General features: G+C 39.3%; 1 protein-coding gene across 8 annotated transcripts in view; it reads left to right on the top strand.

Moving 5' to 3' along the window:
* The first annotated feature begins 1,035 nt into the window (after positions 1 to 1,035).
* NUP58 (nucleoporin 58) overlaps positions 1,036 to 17,268 on the top strand; it is a 39,975-nt gene continuing 23,742 nt past the window's right edge. For 4 of the 8 annotated variants that reach the window (XM_064409190.1, XM_064409184.1, XM_064409189.1 and 1 more), the window contains exons 1-11: positions 1,039 to 1,336; positions 4,968 to 5,107; positions 6,440 to 6,478; positions 7,913 to 8,065; positions 9,110 to 9,244; positions 9,744 to 9,854; positions 12,543 to 12,567; positions 13,014 to 13,079; positions 13,862 to 14,036; positions 15,301 to 15,380; positions 15,998 to 16,116. In XM_064409190.1, coding sequence (XP_064265260.1) covers positions 1,224 to 1,336; positions 4,968 to 5,107; positions 6,440 to 6,478; positions 7,913 to 8,065; positions 9,110 to 9,244; positions 9,744 to 9,854; positions 12,543 to 12,567; positions 13,014 to 13,079; positions 13,862 to 14,036; positions 15,301 to 15,380; positions 15,998 to 16,116 — 1,156 coding nt within the window. In that variant the 5' untranslated portion in view covers positions 1,039 to 1,223. Of the gene's footprint in view, positions 1,337 to 4,967; positions 5,108 to 6,439; positions 6,479 to 7,912; positions 8,066 to 9,109; positions 9,245 to 9,743; positions 9,855 to 12,542; positions 12,568 to 13,013; positions 13,080 to 13,861; positions 14,037 to 15,300; positions 15,381 to 15,997; positions 16,117 to 17,268 lie in introns of all 8 variants that reach the window. The other 4 variants (XM_064409186.1, XM_064409183.1, XM_064409185.1 and 1 more) reach the window with 2 other exon arrangements.

Here is a 17,268-nt window from a genome sequence, read left to right as displayed (position 1 = left end):
CTTCTGGGATCGCTCAATGGGCTGAACCAGTCTTCTCCCCCATGGGATGTCCCGGAACCGTATCCCTGTTCCCATGAGAGTGTAACAAATAAGATGAACGTGTCTTTACAAACAGACCGTGTTAATCTGCTTGCAGATAGGGCGAGGAACTTAGAGATAGGGAAGTAGCAGAAGAAAATATTAGAAAATGTTATTGACACACTGTTGCTCAGCCAAGGCCATGTTATAGTCTTGAATCTAGAAAAAAGGAACAAAGGCTTAATAGAATTATGAAGTTTCTTTTTCTTTCTTTATATGACAAAAGAAGGGTGCATATTAAACAGGGGCATAGAGTAGGTGTCTTGGGAAGTCTGTACCTTCCAAGTGCCTCAGCCAGTGGGAAAAAAGAAGAGGGTGATTGGGAACTTAGGATAAAAGGGGGGCTGCTTCCCCCAGCAATTTTAGCAACCCCGTGGGAAATGCCTCACAGCCTTTCCCTTTATTCCAATAAAATTACAGGACTCCTCTTGTCTCGTTTTTTGATATAAACCTCTAGCACCTTGGATTCATTTTCCTAACAATGGGGTGAAAGTCGATGTGTGGGAAATGAGCCATTCCCTGATTATCCAGGCCTCTGCTTCATCTCTGAGTCTTGCACATGGGGACATTCCTGGAAGACGGCTCTGGAGGTGCTCAGCAGCCTCCACGTGCTTAAGCAGAGCCACTTGCCCAATACCACATCCAGGCAGCTTTTAAGAATCTGTCTGAGGCTTTAGAGACCCCACCAGCACTTTTTTGGGCAGCCTGGTAAGCGCTCGGTCACTCCGGCAGTGCTTCCTGGCTGCTTGAGATGGAACCGCTCACATTTCAGCCTGTGTCCAGCCGCCCCGGTGGTGCCGGGGCACAGGCGGCCCGCGGCCATCCTGGCCCTCTCTCCCTCCCATCCCGGCCCTCTCTCCCTCCCATCCCGGCGCTCTCTCCCAGCGCGGCGCTGTCGCTTTAAGGGCCGCCGGGCGGTCCCGTGATGCACCGCGGCGGGCGCGCGGAGGGGAGCGTGGCCGGCGTCCGTGCGCGCGCTCGCTCGGTGCCGCCGCTCGCTCGCTCGCTCCGCGGTGGCGGCGGGCGCGATGCGGGGCTGAGGGGCCGCGAGCCCAGCGCCGACCCGCTCGCCCACCGACCCGGCCCTCGCCGCCGGCTCCCGGCCCCGCTCTCCCGCTCTTCCCGCCGCTCCCGCCACCGCCGCCATGTCTACGGGCTTCTCCTTCGGCGCGGGCACCCTGGGCTCCACGGCGACCGCCGGGGCAGGAGGAGGAGGAGGAGCCGTCGGGGGTTTTTCCTTCGGAACCGCCACGCCGAGGTAAGGCGGCGCCCCGCTGCTCCCGGTTGGGCCGAGCCCGCAGCCCCCCGCGGCCTGGGGCTGCCGCGTGGGCCGGGCCCGGCCCGAGGCAGGGCCCCGCGGGGCGGGAGCGGCGGCCGTGCCTGTGCGAGCGAGCGAGTCGCTGCCCGGGCTCGGGGCTCGGCGCCTCGCCCGCCCCCCGAGGAACCCGGCGCTCCGGCAGTCCCGGCCGCAGGGCCCTTGGTGCGCCGTGTCTGCCCCGGCCTCCCTTGCCTTGGGTTCTGCGCCTCTGGCAGAGACTAGGGAGCGATCTGTTCAGCAGCTAATAATTAAGGGATGTGCTCTTATTGTGCTTTGCTTTGGCTTTGATGCCCCCCGCTCGGTTCAGCCTGCCGCTCTGAACGCAGGATGTGAATCAGATGTGCGTCCAGATTGCTCTCACAAGTCAGCCCGCGTTTGTGTCGCGGCGTGGAGCACGTTGATGCCAGAGCCCACATGTTCAGTGTCCAAAAGATGTTCTGTATACGTTTTAGAAGTTAGGTTCGGTCTAACCCTTTCTAACAAAAATGACCTTGCGTTCGGTGTATACTATCTTGGAGTAAAAGGAGAGCTTTGTGCATGTGATGTACAGCAGGCTCTGTACTCCAAGAGTTAAGGTTTAGGTTTCTCAGAATAGCAGGTAAGTCTTTCTTGTTGCTGGGTTTTCTTTCCATTTTATGTTTCTTTATGCACACAACTGGACCACCAGAGTCTGTTTATTCTGACCTGCTTGCTGTTGTACCTCTGTTAAAGATCAAGGCTGTTGTGTAAGAGACTTTCCCAAATGTAACCAGAATTGATCACTGTAGTGTAAATTAAATGACAGGGGTGGTTACTCAAGGGAGCTTTGCTTGATGTGCTACATTTGGAAATACTTGTCAGAAACGTCAGGAAATAGCATTGTGAGATGGAGAGAACAGAACATCTGGATCTGAAGGACATCCATTTAATTTTTGGGTTACATGGCAGTATTGCTTTTTTGGGAGCCCATAGAAGAGAGAATAATATTTCTGAGTTTGTTGTAATAATGTAAACGTTGTGGTTGTCACAGGTTGATGACTTTCTTGTGTTATTTCTGCTTGGTTTTGGAGGAGGTGGATTGTTTGGGGGTTTTGAGTTTTCATGTGGTGGTGGTTTTTTGGGGTTCCTTTTGCTTGCTTGGTTTTTTAACTTCCACAGTAAAGCTTTTGTAGACCTGATAGTTTTTGCTCGTTTGCTTCATGCCTTCTTAATATATGTTTTCTGTGATTCAAATAAGCAGTTAAAATTGGTTTTGAATCAACAAATACTTTCTTCTAAATGTACTGAAAGAAGAGAAACTCTTTTGTCCTGTTGATCTGCACTTTTAAAAACTGCATATTGAACTTAAATGTTTTTGTTTGATGGGGTTTTTTTGTGCTCCAGATGGCTTTTTTATATCTTAAGTTTAATAGGTGCTAAGTAAAAGCAGTGTAGTGCTCTGTATTTTTATTCACTTATTTATTTTTGCAAGCAGGACCAGTCTCCAGGGCTGTTGGTCAAAGAATCTCATAGAGGAAGGGGCCTTCTTACTGGTTCTGCATCCCTCTGAGATAATTTGCTTGAGAACATGTTTAAGACTGTAAGAAGAAGCTGTTCTTGAGCTGGGTCTAAGATGATATTGCCAGGTGTTAGGAGAAAAAGAATTTGATTGTCTGGTCCAAGCATGTGTTACGTGACCAAGGATCATATTCTGGTGGCTGAAAGCCTCTGTAGCATGCCAGCCTACGTAATCTGTGTTTTGCACCAGCCTTTCAGGTACTTGCACTCTTTTTTAGTTGTTCTCTTACCCCGTATGCTTTAGCCAGGGCCAGTGCTTCATTCTAGCTCTTGAATTAGACTTCACTGACCTGACTTCACTGCCCTGAGCTCCTCTTCCTTCCATCTGTGTTCTTCTGGCCTATGCTTTCTTCTACTGGTGAGAATGCTGCCATTACTTTGTTCCTACATTTCGGATTCTTTCTACCTTGAAAAAAAAAGGCCTCCTAATTTTATTTGTGTTGGTTTGGGGTTTTCTTTGTCCTCCTTAGTGCCAAATATCACAGTTTGTACCTTGGCTTTCTTCTATGGGAGTGCTGTAACACAAAAAATGTTCACAGAAGAGTCATCTACTGGAAAAAAGATGAGACATGTAAGCTCTTACCTAGTGAGAGAAGCACCACGTTGTATGTTTAAATTTTCAAGTTGATATGTCATGGTGCTGCAGTTTGGTATGTTGAAATTTTGGCAGTAAAGACAGCTGAAAGGCTCTGGGTCCTGTGTGACCCAGTCTTTGTCCTTCTAACTTCTTGGCCACTCAGCTTCCTGATTTACTGCCTAAAAAATAACTCACGCGTAGTTCTGAACTTGCAGCCAACTGGGATTGCTATGATCAGTTTTATTGATAGCTTGAAAAGTTCTAATTCAAGAGGTAATTGTACCTTTTTGGTATGGATTTACTTTTGTGTTTGACTTGTTACTTTAGGAGCTGCCCTCATACGCAAAGAGAGAGGAGATAAGGGAGAAATGAGAGAATACTGAACATCTAAAAGATAAAAAGTCCTTGGTGAAGTCTAAATTACATTTTGTTTCAGTGTTGCTGTTGTACTTGAGCAAAATGTGTTTGAAAACTGAACCTTGTTTCTAAAAAGGCTCACAAATGGGACCAGGAAGTTATTAATCTGATAAATTGTTCATCTGATCTTTCATCAAATAAGAAGAAAATTTTTAAAACCACAGACTCATCTGGGTGCTGGTAGCTGTAATTTCATTGGCTGGAGATAACCATGATTATGGTGTTCTCCTGTGTTCTGTGCTAATTGTAAAGCTTGTTTTGTATTTGGCATGAAATCTCTAAAATGTGTGGTCACCCAAAAGAAGTTTTAAAGCCTTCATTTTCCTAGTGGTGACTGATCTGATCCTCTCTGTTCTTTCTCTTCCCCTTCATCTGTAAAAGTAGATCTGGAAGTTGTTTTTCTGACAGATAGTCCAAAAAATACAGTAGGCATGTGGTTGGAATCTGTGCAAAAGGATAGCATTTTGGTTAGAAAATTAGTTCATGCTTCGGTGTGTTTTGATAGTAAGGGTTAAGCTGTGGTGTTGATGTGAATGGTTCTGTGTCTCTGCTTATCACTTAAGAATGAAGTAAAGCAACACTGGTTGAAATTTCTGGTCAGAGATAACTGACTGGACTTGTAACCTGCTTTGAAAAGTACATACAGATTTGTTATCATCTTTGTGTTTCCTCTAGCGTTTGTTCTCTCATTTCAGTAGCATGGGGAGAACAAATAGGCAGAATGAATGAGATACCTAGCAGAGAAAAGTTTAAACTTCTGAGTGGTTTAGTAAGATCTGTCAGCTCAGCAGCGGCTGAACAAATGCTGGAGTTAGTGTCAGGGAAGCAATGGGAGTTACAGTTCCTGTGGAAGGGAAGGGGGAAATGGGCTCCTGCTTTCTGTTCAGAAGCAGTGAGCTTGCATGCTCTTGCCCAGCTGGGTTGTTTGTGATGAATGGTGTTTGTGGGAAAGTGAATGATGGCATCTGAAAGAAATTGATGTAAGGGGGGAGTGTTTTCATTTTAAACAGAATTACTGCTAATAGTCTTATTTTGTAATAGCTCAACAGGAGGACTTAATTTTGGAACTCTGGGCTCTTCCACTGCTACAGCAACTACATCGGCTCCTTCATTGGGTTTTGGGAGTGGACTTTTTGGATCAAAATCAACCACTGGCTTTACACTAGGAAGCACCAGTACAGGTAGAAAAGAATTATTCTAATGCAAGTTTTTGATTCAGCAGTGAAGATATAAATTATGTTTAGTCAAAAAACTGGATCTTACTAAAATGTTTACTTTTACAGCCATTCTGTAGCTTAGAATATTACTTACGACTTAAAGAAGATGTTTTATAAAACTGTGTTTGAAAGGTCATTCATTAAGAATTAAACGGTACCAGTGCAGCAGAAACACAGCTGCAATTACCAGAAAACTTCCTGGGCCATGTGTAAATTGTTCTGTGGTTTGAATCCTGTGTATTTTAGAAATCTTAACTTTTCATCCAGGATGCTCAAAATCAACTTAAGATTGAGATATATTTAGTTTTAAAAGTATTTTAAAACTTTGTGAGATTGTTTGCATTTGTAATGCAATATTTGTAATTCTACAGTAGTGAACATTTCTGAGTTTGTTGTTTGGGGATATTTAATGCAATATGCCTGAAGGAATTGAATATTTTCTTAGGTCTCTAATTCAGCCTATGAACACACAGCTTCTTATAGCAGTAATGAAATACAAAATTATAAAGCTTTCCTGATAGGGTGGGATTTTTTCAGCTGTTTAGCAGACATAAAAATAAATTTTACTTTGCTGCAATATTGCTAGATAAAATGGTCTTTTTCTTGTATGCTTATATGAGTAGATGGAGAAAGTGCTAAGGACGAATCTACTAAAAATAAAATCAGCAATACACTGAAGACTTGTATTACTGTGGTTGGCTACAGTAATTAGTGGGGTAATTTTATTTCAGTGATTTTTTTTTTTTTGTAATCTAATCAGATGGTTTTTAAAATATGGAATGGCCTGACACTGAGTCCAGAATAATCTCTTTAAATTTAAACCAGTGGGGCAGAAACCCTAAACCAAGACAGGATTTTACAAGGACTTTAGACTCTATAATCCTTTTCATTATACTGTAAATCTGCTGGTTTGCATGCTGATGTTATGTACTACCATGTGGCTAAAAAAATACATGTTAGAATTACTAGTTTTCATCTTTTTTTCCGTACTTCATTTGAAATTTCAGATAATATACTGCTGTGTTAACATCAGCTTCACTGTTAGCAGCTTCTTACAAAGACAAGTTACATTTTTTGAAATAATTTGTGCTTTAATTTCTGCTGCTGGTGTTTACCCATACTGTTTTCTGTGTTAATGTATTATCTTTCAATACACTACAGAAAAAGAGCTTGTGTAATAGTTGTCTCGTAATGTTGCATTCGTTCAGGATTTTGTTTCATGTTTTTTACTGTCACAGTTTCTCTGTGGCCTTCTATCACTGTTCTTACCCTGTTCATTTGTTCTGATTCTTAAAGCAGGAACAGCAACAACTATCGCTACAGGACTGACATTAGGTAAGGACCTAATTTGGATTTTATTGTTACATAGACAAAAAGCCCCAAGAGTTAAATCTTTCTTGTAATGTACAGAGCTAGTGATCATATGTGAGCTTTTCCCCCATTACTAATTGCTGTTTGCTTTGCAACCCAGATGTCAAGGCTGTAAATCAGAATGGAGCCCTGAAGTTCTGGGCACTTTTACTTGTTAAGGATTATTCAGTTCTTGTACTACAGTGACAGTCAAAAGTTGGACTTTGTATTTATGCTCCCCTAATGAGTTTCATCCTTCATCAGAGGGAAGGGAGATCTGTTACCAAAGAATTATTCATACAGAATCTCTTGGTCTAGTGAATCCTGTGTGAACATGTTTGTTTGGTAATTATCTCTTTAAGAAAAATGAGGGTTGAACTGGGAACAGACTTTGAGAATATTGTTTGTTTCTCTGATCAATGTGTGGTGAGTATTTTGTAGTTGTCATTAGAAACACAGGAGTATATGGGTTGTTGTTAGCTTAGTTTTGATTTTTTTTCCTTTTTAAACAGCAGCTGAGGTCTGTGGAGTCATTGAGTTTGATTATCACTAATGTTAAGGGTGAAGGTGCTAAAAGACACAATGCAGTCAAAGAACTTAGGAAGCCATACTATGAATAAATAGGAAAAAAATAGTGTTGAATAAAGAAGGAAATCAAAGGGGCAGAAGGGAGAAGCAGCAGCTTCACCCAGAAGAGACTGTGTGATACATAATCATATGTGGAAGTCAATGCTATGCAGATGAACATTAATTCTTTTCACTAGCAGGATGAAACGATGTCATCCAAAACAGCAGTTACTGAGAATAAAAAGTATGTGTTTGCTGGTGTGGTTGTTTATGTATGTGCACACTCCTTTACTTTGGAATAGGGATTCTAGAATGTGAAATGTCTTCTGACCATGAAAACAGCAGGAAGTAGAAATTGGTTTACTCCAAAAATGTTTAAAAGCAAAATTTGAGGGAGTAACATCTCAACATATTTTTCTTGTTTAAAAAGATTGAAAGGATATGTGCATTCATTTTGGTATGCACATCTAATTGAGAATTTGTAGTCTGTATTTTGAGCAGTATTGTTTATAGCTCAATTTTCCAATGTTTGTGTCATCTACCAAATGCTTTTGGTGGAAGTAGGTATTTTTTTTTAATACAGTTGTAGGATTGATAGTAGATATAGTTGCCAGTATAGAATTAAAGCCCACTGGATTCCTAGGAATTATGGAGCAAAAAATGCCTTTGCAATTGATGTAAACCACTGAAATTCATTAGAAAGTTCTGTGGGAATATTTTACTCGATGCAAGTGATCTTTTGTGCTGTGTCACTCAGGATGCTTAAGTGAGATGCAGAAGAGGTGGTGAGTTTAGTTTTCATTCTCAAACAGAATGTTTCAAGAGTGATAATTGGTTTTGGATTTCTTCTAGGCACACCTGCCACCACATCAGCAGCTACCACAGGCTTTAGTTTAGGTTTCAACAAACCTGCAGGTTCAGCCACACCGTTTGCTTTACCTGTTACTTCTACCTCAGCGAGTGGCTTGTCATTATCATCTACTCTTACATCAACTCCTGCAGCAGGTAGGAAAATGTTTAGGGGTATGGGGATATTTTTTGTTTGCTTGTTAACAATAAAACTTTGTGTGACAGTTCTACATCTGTTTTTCTATTACTTACGTAATCTTGTGGCCCATGAATAAAGGGGTTCATTGTACTTCTCGAGTTCTAAATTTGGGTATCCTAATACAGATAAAATTATGGTCAGAGAAGCTAGTGCTATAGACAGCATATAATCCAAGTCATTGGAAGTAAGCAAGAGCTGATTTGTCATGTAAAATTATTTTTCTTATTGTTAACCTCACTGAAGACTGAAAGCTTTCTTCTTGTGCAGCTGCAAAGTTTGAGAAATGTCTACCTATTACAGATGGCCTGAAATGGTTAACCAGCACTGGAAATAATATTTTTAAATGTTAATGTTTTTAAACATTTTGAATTACTTCTCATATTACCACACACCTGCCATCATATTTAACTCAGCTGAACTGCACCATGCATGATGGTATTTGAAACTCTTATTTTTCTTAACTTTCAAAATCTGCATTTGAGCTCAGCTGTCCAAGCCCAGTGTCCTCTGTTCACTGTCCCATTATGCCTTTGGTCTTTCTCTACTCAGTTCTTCCCTTTATTACTAAAAGTTGGGATGCTTAATTCCAGAAGGCAGCTCAAACCACCATGAAAATGTTACTGTATCATGTGTCTTGTATAAATATTTTAATGTTAAAACATTGAAATTTCAGCATTTTAATATAAAAATCAATTTCATTTACTAGTTCTTATGCTGTAAAATAAATTCTGTCCTAGGTTCTAGAATTGGTAGTGTTCTGGGCAACTGCCACAATTTTTGTATAGTTGCAGATAAATATTAACTAATTAGGGTTATGAGGTTGCAAAGCAAAATAACATGTAATTCAAAAGGCTATGGCTTTATGTGAAAACTGCAGGAAATAAAAACACTTACTATCCAATTATGATAAAGATGCTGTTCAGACCTTTCAGTTATTTTAGATTGTCTTTGGATGTATTTGAAGGCAGTGTCTGCATTAATCTGATTTCCTTTCTCTGCAGGAACTACTGGCTTTACATTAAATTTGGGTGGCACAACTGCTCCAACTACAACTGCTTCCACAGGCCTTTCCTTAGGAGGAGCCTTAGCAGGCTTAGGAGGTTCACTTTTCCAGAATACAAGCACAGCAGCAACAGGTGAAAGTTTTAGTTTTTTCTTCTGTCTCAAAACAATAACATTTAATGTGTGATTCTACAATGTAAGGTTTAGTTTATACAAAGTGTTAACACTGTGGAAGTGTAGTTTTTAACAGTGTTACAGTTAAGAACAGTGTTGCCCTCTGCGGACCATAAAAATGAAACTGAAATTTTCTCCTTTCTTACTCTTAAATTCATTTTTACTTAACACTTCTTAAAAAATGAAAATACAAGGAAATCTGTAATTTCCATAGTTGGCTCAATGAAATCAATCCTATGTGGGGAGAGGACAATGATACATGACTATCTATGGAGAAATGGAAAGCTCCTTATTTTTGGTGGGTTTTGATCTAAATAAAATATTTCACTGTCAGTGTTGTTGTCAGTGTCAGTGATGTCACTGTCATTTCATAGCTTCTCTTTTCAGCTCTAGAGGAAGAATTTGTTGTAGTCTTGATAACACTGCAAAAGGCAAAAATACTGTTTGGATTTCTTGTAGGACTTGGGCAGAATGCTTTGGGTTTATCTCTGGGGACAACTGCAGCTCCTTCAACTACTGCCAGTGAAGGTCTTGGTGGCATTGATTTTAGCAGTTCTTCAGACAAAAAGAGTAAGTTTGTTTTAAAACATTTTTTAAAATTGAGGAAATTACCAGAACAGTGCAGCAAAGACTATTTTATTGGGTTAGGAGTGTGTGATTAAAGTTGACAACTTTAACTTGCCTCTTTCAAAGGCATTTCAGTTGATTTCATTCTTAGATATTGCACTTGTACAGAAGAACAAGATTGTGTTTGCAAATGCAATGTAATAATTAATTTAAAAATAAATTAATTTAAAAATACGTATAAGCTTGAGAACCAGGATGTAAATCCTTGAGTTTATTGGGAGTGAAGACTCAGGGCTGCTTGCAGAGATGCCATCACAGGTTTCTGCTCTATGTCAGATTGTCACTAGAGGGGGAAGCAGAGCTGTGTTTAAGTAGTGTGTTGCAAGCATGAAGAGCACTGGTTTGAAATTACTGTTGTCCAGCTGTAACAGTTCTTAAACTTTTTTTTTTTGAAAGTCTGCAGAGCTAAAGTGTCCTAATTTTAGATTTTACTCTTCAAAATTGTTTCTGGTGGTGTGTAGCTATATGTGATATGTTCTGTCACATTGTTAAAACCAGTTATAAAAACTTCTGTGGTAGCTTTAAAGTATTTAAGTAAGGGAATTTTGAGCATTGACATATGGAGGCTTGTTAGTTTGCCTTGCTTCTACTGGGGAATCTCTTAATTTAATTCAGGACTGAAGCTTTGAATTAGGCATGCCAACAGCTAAAAGAGAAGAAAATAGATAAGCTTAATGAAGCCAGCTTTAGAGAGTAGCTTGTAAAAGAGAGGACATGTTGACTGTCAAAACTGGAGTACTCTGGATGATGTTGATTGTTTTTAGAATTTATTACTGAAACTTGGGGTAATTAAAAGGTTGTGACACTTAGGAGATTTCCATCACTATAATATTAGGATATCACAACACTTCCATAACATACAAATATAATAAAAAAAGGAACAGAGAACCACAGAGTCAAAATTGACTTTGGTAGTAGTGTTGTTTAGTTCACCTCTTAGGGTGGAAACTTAAATGAGTAACCTGAATTCCCCTGTAGGTTGTATAGTGGAATTGGGTGAGTTGGACGATTGCTATCAGGATGTGTAGAGATCCCTTAGCTAAGCAGTGGGAAATGTCAAAGGAGACTGGTTTTTTGAGATTTTACTTCAAAAGTGTTTCTCTTAATGGCTACTGCTGGCTTAAGCAGCCCTCATAAATATCCCTACCTGTGTGCTGCTAATCAGTTCTGTCAGTTCAGTTGTTTGTACTACTATATGAGGAACTGGATTAAGGTTTGAGAGTGATGGCACCATGGTTTTGAGGGCCTTTTTCCTCATGAAGAAAAGGAAGGAGGGGTGATATGGCTATGAAAGAAAAGTGTCCTAGCAATCCCAGGATAGATAGGGACTAGCCTGTGTTTTCTCTTCTGGAACTAGTAATGAAAGTTTTTGCTTCTGACCATCTAGTATTTCTTAAAAATATGGCTGCAGGATATAAAAACCTGTTCTAATACATGTTTTCTTCTTGTATTGCTAAGAGAATGTTAAAAAAAAAAAAGTAAAATCTGAGGCACTCGCTTGCCTAGAAAGTAGCAAAACCTGATGTCAAATTTTTGTCTTGTAAGTATTGTTGTGATGTACAGCAACAACTTCAACAGAAAGAAGTGTCTGGAGCTCAAAAGCAAAGAGTGTGAAGCTTTCTGCCTATTTTTTTAGATTATCAGCAGACAAAGTCCTAAGTTCTTGTGTTTGTCCATCATGCTTTTTTTCCCCATACTTTTGTGTAGATTTTTTCTTCCCATTAGAAGAAGGCCTAGGGAATGGTTGTGAGTGCAATCTGTCTAAAGTACTGGGTGATAGTCTGCCAACAGTTTAAATAGATGTTGCTTCTGAAAGTAGTAGCCTCTGCTGGCAGGAGCACTGACTTGTGCAGCTTCAAAAGTCTGTGGTACTAGCATTAGCTGTGTAGCTGCTTTTTGCCTTTGTGGCACTGACAGGATGTGAATTAGATTCAGCTGAAGGAGGCAAAGCCTTTTTCTAGGGCTGAGTGAGTGCTCTTCCTAGCAGAGTGCTGTGGGATGGAACACAATTACTGCCACAGCCATAACTAGAAATACTTGTGCCCTGCGTTATGCATGATGCTGTTTTCAGCTCTGTTCTGTCACTCAGAGGCATTTGGCATCTTGATCCACAGATGTGCAGTTTAGAGTGTGTAGGTGGCAGGTAAGCAGTAACATTTTCAGTTCTGTAAAATCCCACTCACTTTTGGACTTAATGCAATAGCAGAATTCTTTGAGGAAGCTCAGTGGGTAAATGTTCATTGCCTTCATGTCTGAGAGGAGACTGCCATTGCTGAATTTAAACACTTGAATGTTTTGTGGGTGAGGTCGAAGTGAGTTGAGGTTGCATAAACAGAAACAGATTTCTTGTGCAACTGCAGCTTGTGTTTGTAGTGACCTGTGTAGTGACACAAGAGGTTGTTATTCTGAGTGCCAGGCACTTCAACTGTTGAACTGTGTTCCTGAAAATACAGTTACCTCTGAAGGGGTTGTAAATTAAAACTCACTTTTGCTTACAGCTAGCCTAATCTGTTCCCCTTATAATGAGAAATCAAGCAGATTGTAGTCATTAGTTCTTCCTTAAAATCTCATTAAAATAGTTTTGTTTGTTCTTCAAAGCTTTATTTATGACCTACAGTTTTTATCTTCTAGGTGACAAAACAGGAACAAGACCAGAGTAAGTGTCAGATTTTCTTTGTGTTCCATGTTGTAATAGAAAAAAAGCTAAACAAATATTTTCACTTTTCTTCTGATGTGATATTGAAAAAAGATCTGCATAACTAACAGTTGCCATGCAGGTAACTTAGTAATGTTTGGTCATGATTTTAAACACTGCAATTCTTCCTCCAAATGCAATACCTACAGCTTATCTGGCATCTGCTATAGACTGATCATCTGTTTTGAAAAGTGGTTTCTGCAAACTTGCAAAGTGCTTACCCCACAGGCTTGAACCCTGGCATAGGATCTGTATGCATTAATCCAAGTCTCTCCTAGTTCCAGCATTCATGCAATGGGTGCAAAACTGTGTAATCTCTCACCTGAATGTTTTAGTGATATTTACTAGTCATGCAAAAATGTTTGGCAGTATTGAAGGACCGCCTAAACATTCATTGTCTCTTGTAGAGATAGCAAAGCACTGAAGGATGAAAATCTACCTCCAGTTATATGTCAAGACGTAGAAAATCTACAGTGAGTAGTGGTTTTTATTTATGATAGTTGTTTAGCTAAAGTATTGTATACTGTTGATGCTCTGTGACAAGAACATGTTCCTGCAGGCTGTCTGAAGGGTAAACTACTAGCCTAGGGCTTCTCAGCAGGTCAGCTTTGGGAACAGAATGAATGAATAGTTCTAGTAGCTGAAGTCTTAGTATGGTTTTTTTTCAGTCTCACTTTTTCATGTCTGTATTCAAGTGGGTCTGCCCAACAATATGCTCTTACCCATCTCTCTCTTGGAGTATTAAGCCTGTTGCACATGCATAGTGGGTACTGAGCCTTATATGCCTATTGCATGTACATCGTGGATCTTCTATGGAACAGAATTATAAAAGTCTTCCCTTGGGCAGGAAGGAAATAGTTTGTAAACTGGGCTGTATGCCTTGTATTCTTGAGTTCAAAGTGGTAATTGCTTTTACACAGGTGCTTATGTGTTACTCTATGTATAAAATGTTCTATATATCTTAGTTTGTCAGGGGTCAGCATAACATTTTTAAACACTTGCTATTTAAAATTGAGGAATTTGGGGAAGGGGGATTGTTTTTGTTTTAGTTATTTACAGTGTTAGCATGCTAGGAGTTAAGATCGTACTATGCCATACAGTAATTTTACTGTTCAGTACTTGGTTTTAGAAAAATAAATTTAATAGCAATTTAAATAATGTGACCAAGAGGTAAACATGTGGGTACTTCAGGTTCATTACATATATAATGTTTCTTTTCTCCCCCACCCCCATTTTTTTTTTTTACCCTCCCCAGGAAATTTGTGAAAGAACAAAAACAAGTTCAGGAAGAAATTAGTAGAATGTCCTCTAAAGCAATGCTTAAAGTACAAGAAGACATTAAAGCTCTGAAACAGCTTCTCTCTGTAGTTGCCAGTGGATTACAGAGAAACATTCTTAATATTGACAAGCTGAAAGTTGAAACTGCACAGGTATAATTGAATATAACCTTTGTTGTGTAGAGTTTGTATGCTGATTATTTCATATAGGATAGGTAGCCTTTTTTATCAGTCAAGTTAACATGTGTCTCAACTAAACAGTTGTAAACAGAATGAAAAATTGAATCACTTTCTGATCTCTTTAAAGTTACTGGGGGAAACTGAAATCTGTGCTGTAAGTATTTTCAGATAAGTACAACCTTCTTCCTTCGTAGCAAAGGCAATAGATGGGAATGCATGTCTGCTTCAGTTCAGTTTCAGTAATAAGGTCAGCTGCTACTGAAGACATATTTGTAACAACATGATGGACTCTGGAGCAGCAAAAATACAAAGACATGTTATTCTGATGGCTTTGGAGGAAAAAAATAGCAGATTACCCCATAATCTTTCAGGGAGCAGAATTTCTTGATTAGCACTAGTGTTCATTTAGGGAGCTTGGGTCACATCTCTGCCTACCAGTCTGTGTTTGAACTGTGCAGACAGTTCGAGCTCAAGTTCTGATGCGGATGCTTTTCAAGTTCTGCACCACCTTTATTTCATCGAGCGTGTCAAGGCTGCTTGATACATAAATAAGTGATAATTTATTCTCAAGTCAAAAATTTGATGTGTTTTTTCTTTATTTTACTCTATAGTTGCACCTTTTCAACAGTTTTCTGTGAAAACAAAAGCTTGTTAATGACATTTTTATATTTCTGTACATGATGCAGTTGAGTATAATCACAGAACCAGGCATTGAGAAATTCTTAATATTATTAGGAAGTATTAAGCAGAAGCATATGTTGTAATTATAATGTATAACATGATAATTTCCAGAGTGGCATTTTTCTGAAGTGGTTTATATTTTTTAAAAAAGTCAAAATAATCTTTTTTTTTTCCTATTTTTTCTCTTTTAGGTGTGTTACTTCCTTGTACTTGGCTATTGCTTTTTTCCCCTCTACCCCTCAATAATTGTAATATTTCTGAAGTAAAATTTAAAAATTGTCTTTGACAGTTTAATGCAGTATTTTCTCAACTTTTGAGCACTTAATGTGCTTTCAGTATCTTCTGTTCCATCTCTTGTTCCATCCCCAAATTTCTGTTTGTATTTGCAGTTCCCCAACTTTGTGATAGTTCTTAGTATAAATTCTGATCAAATTTTATCAGTGTTAAATATGTGAAGAAAATGTTTATGTGAGTGAAGAGTAGAGTCCTAGCATTTTTATTTTTGAGCGCTTTGTGCAGAACCTTATATTTTATTAATTTTCTGTTGTTTATTTAGGAGCTAAAGAATGCAGAAATAGCATTGCGAACACAGAAAACTCCTCCTGGTCTTCAGCATGAAAATACAGCCCCAGCAGAGTAAGTTACTCATAGAAAATAGCCAGTAATACAACTTGGAGAAGAGGAAAATTGAGGAGACCTTATTGCAGCCTTTCAGTACTTAACAGGGGCTTGTACAAAAGGCAGGGTCAGAGTTTTCAGTAGGGCCTGTTATGATGGGGACGATGATTTTAAACTGAATAGGGCAGATTCAAGGAAGAAACTTTTTCTATGAGCATGGAAACAGTTGCCAAATGACATGTTAGATGCCCCATCCCTGTAAACTTTCAAGGTCAGGATGTCCTTGCTTATGGCAGGGGACTTGGAAGGGACCTTTCAAGGTCATCTAGTCCAACCCAACTGTTTAAAAATTCTATTAACTTCATAATACAATTTTTTTCCCCCTGCTTCTTGTAACATTTATATGGAGTGCTTAATAGAATCAGTGTTTTATTTCTTCATTTAAATTCTCTTCATATCTTCATATGAAAAACAGTCTTCACTCTTGTTCCAATTGTAGAGTGACATCAGCAATGTCATACAACCTAACTGTGCAATTAATTGAACAAAAATTGGCAGCTAACAGAGATCAGGTAAAAAAAATCAGACAAATTAGTAAAGTTTAATCATACAATTTCACTTTATTACTCATCTAGCTACTTCAGAATCTTGGTCGAACAGTTTGAAGTACAGCTGCAGCAGTACAGGCAACAAATTGAAGAACTGGAAAATCATCTTGCTACCCAAGCAAATAATTCACACATAACTCCACAAGGTAAATGTTTCAGTTCTAATATTTTGTACCTGAAGAATTTACCAAACTTATAATGAAAACTTAGTAATTAATCTTTTCCCTCTTGCATTGTTAGGTTTTTCATTAATGTACTGAAAAAATTAGTGTTCAGATTAATTCTGTAGTTGTTCAATGTAAAGATTTGGAATTAAAAATTTCATTCACAGGGGCTCTTGAGTTATTTAACATGGATCTATTTCCTGAGTTGAGATTTTTTAAGCCCGGTTTGTTTTTACATCTGCATCTCCCTCTCTTCAGTGTCTAGCTGATGTCTGGCACCTTCTGTCTTGCACTGGGCCTTCTGGCCAGACAAATGTGGATGCTTGCTCTGTCAGCACCAGATCAAAATGAGAACTTCTTCTCAGTTTGGAGCCTGTTGGTATTGCCTTCAGCTCTGACCAACAGAAGATTTTGTCTTGTTTGCTGCCACGTCATTCAATCTTGAGAAAATCTCTCTGGTCAAAGAATGCTGACCTCTGGACATTAGTCTTCTGCTTGTTTACCATTCCTGTGATCATGGACAGTTTTATCTTCTGGGCTGTTGTAGGTACAGGTCCTGCAATAAGCAGTGATTTAATGTATTTGTAATTTTGTGCTAAATGCTACTTGAACATCTTGCCATCACAGGATGGCGCGCAAACTTTATATGGACTTTATATGTCAAAAAGCAAGAGGACTGTCTAGATCTAGCTTCCATAGTGAAAGATCTGCTGGGTTTTGAGGGTCCTTTATCTTCATGTGACCTTCTTGTCCATCAAGAATATGAGAAGGATACCTTCACAGGTTTTCTTAAGATTTTCAGCAGTTTCTGCTATAATCTAAAGGTTTCTTGCTTGTGTAGGCAAGGTTCAATCTGTTGTGTCAGTATGAGCATATTGTCAGCAATATTTGGTGATCTAGTTAACACTCTATTGTATATGTAGCCTTTACCATACAAAAAAAAAAATTCCTTTGCCATGCAGGTTTCCATGAGTCTAAATGTCCTGAAAATTTTGCAATATCTAGTAGTCAGTGTCAATAAATTGCCTCCTGACTAATTTGAAGGTTGGGACCAGTCTTCCTAGATACTGCTGCCTCCACAACCCTGTGGGCTGGCATGAATTGATTCTACAGCTTTCCTGTTTTTCAAGGGTG

The sequence above is a fragment of the Passer domesticus genome, chromosome 2 (assembly GCF_036417665.1).
Source record: "Passer domesticus isolate bPasDom1 chromosome 2, bPasDom1.hap1, whole genome shotgun sequence".
NCBI lineage: Eukaryota > Metazoa > Chordata > Aves > Passeriformes > Passeridae > Passer > Passer domesticus.
Note: the sequence above shows the minus strand (reverse complement) of the source record. Positions and strands in the feature narration are given on the sequence as shown.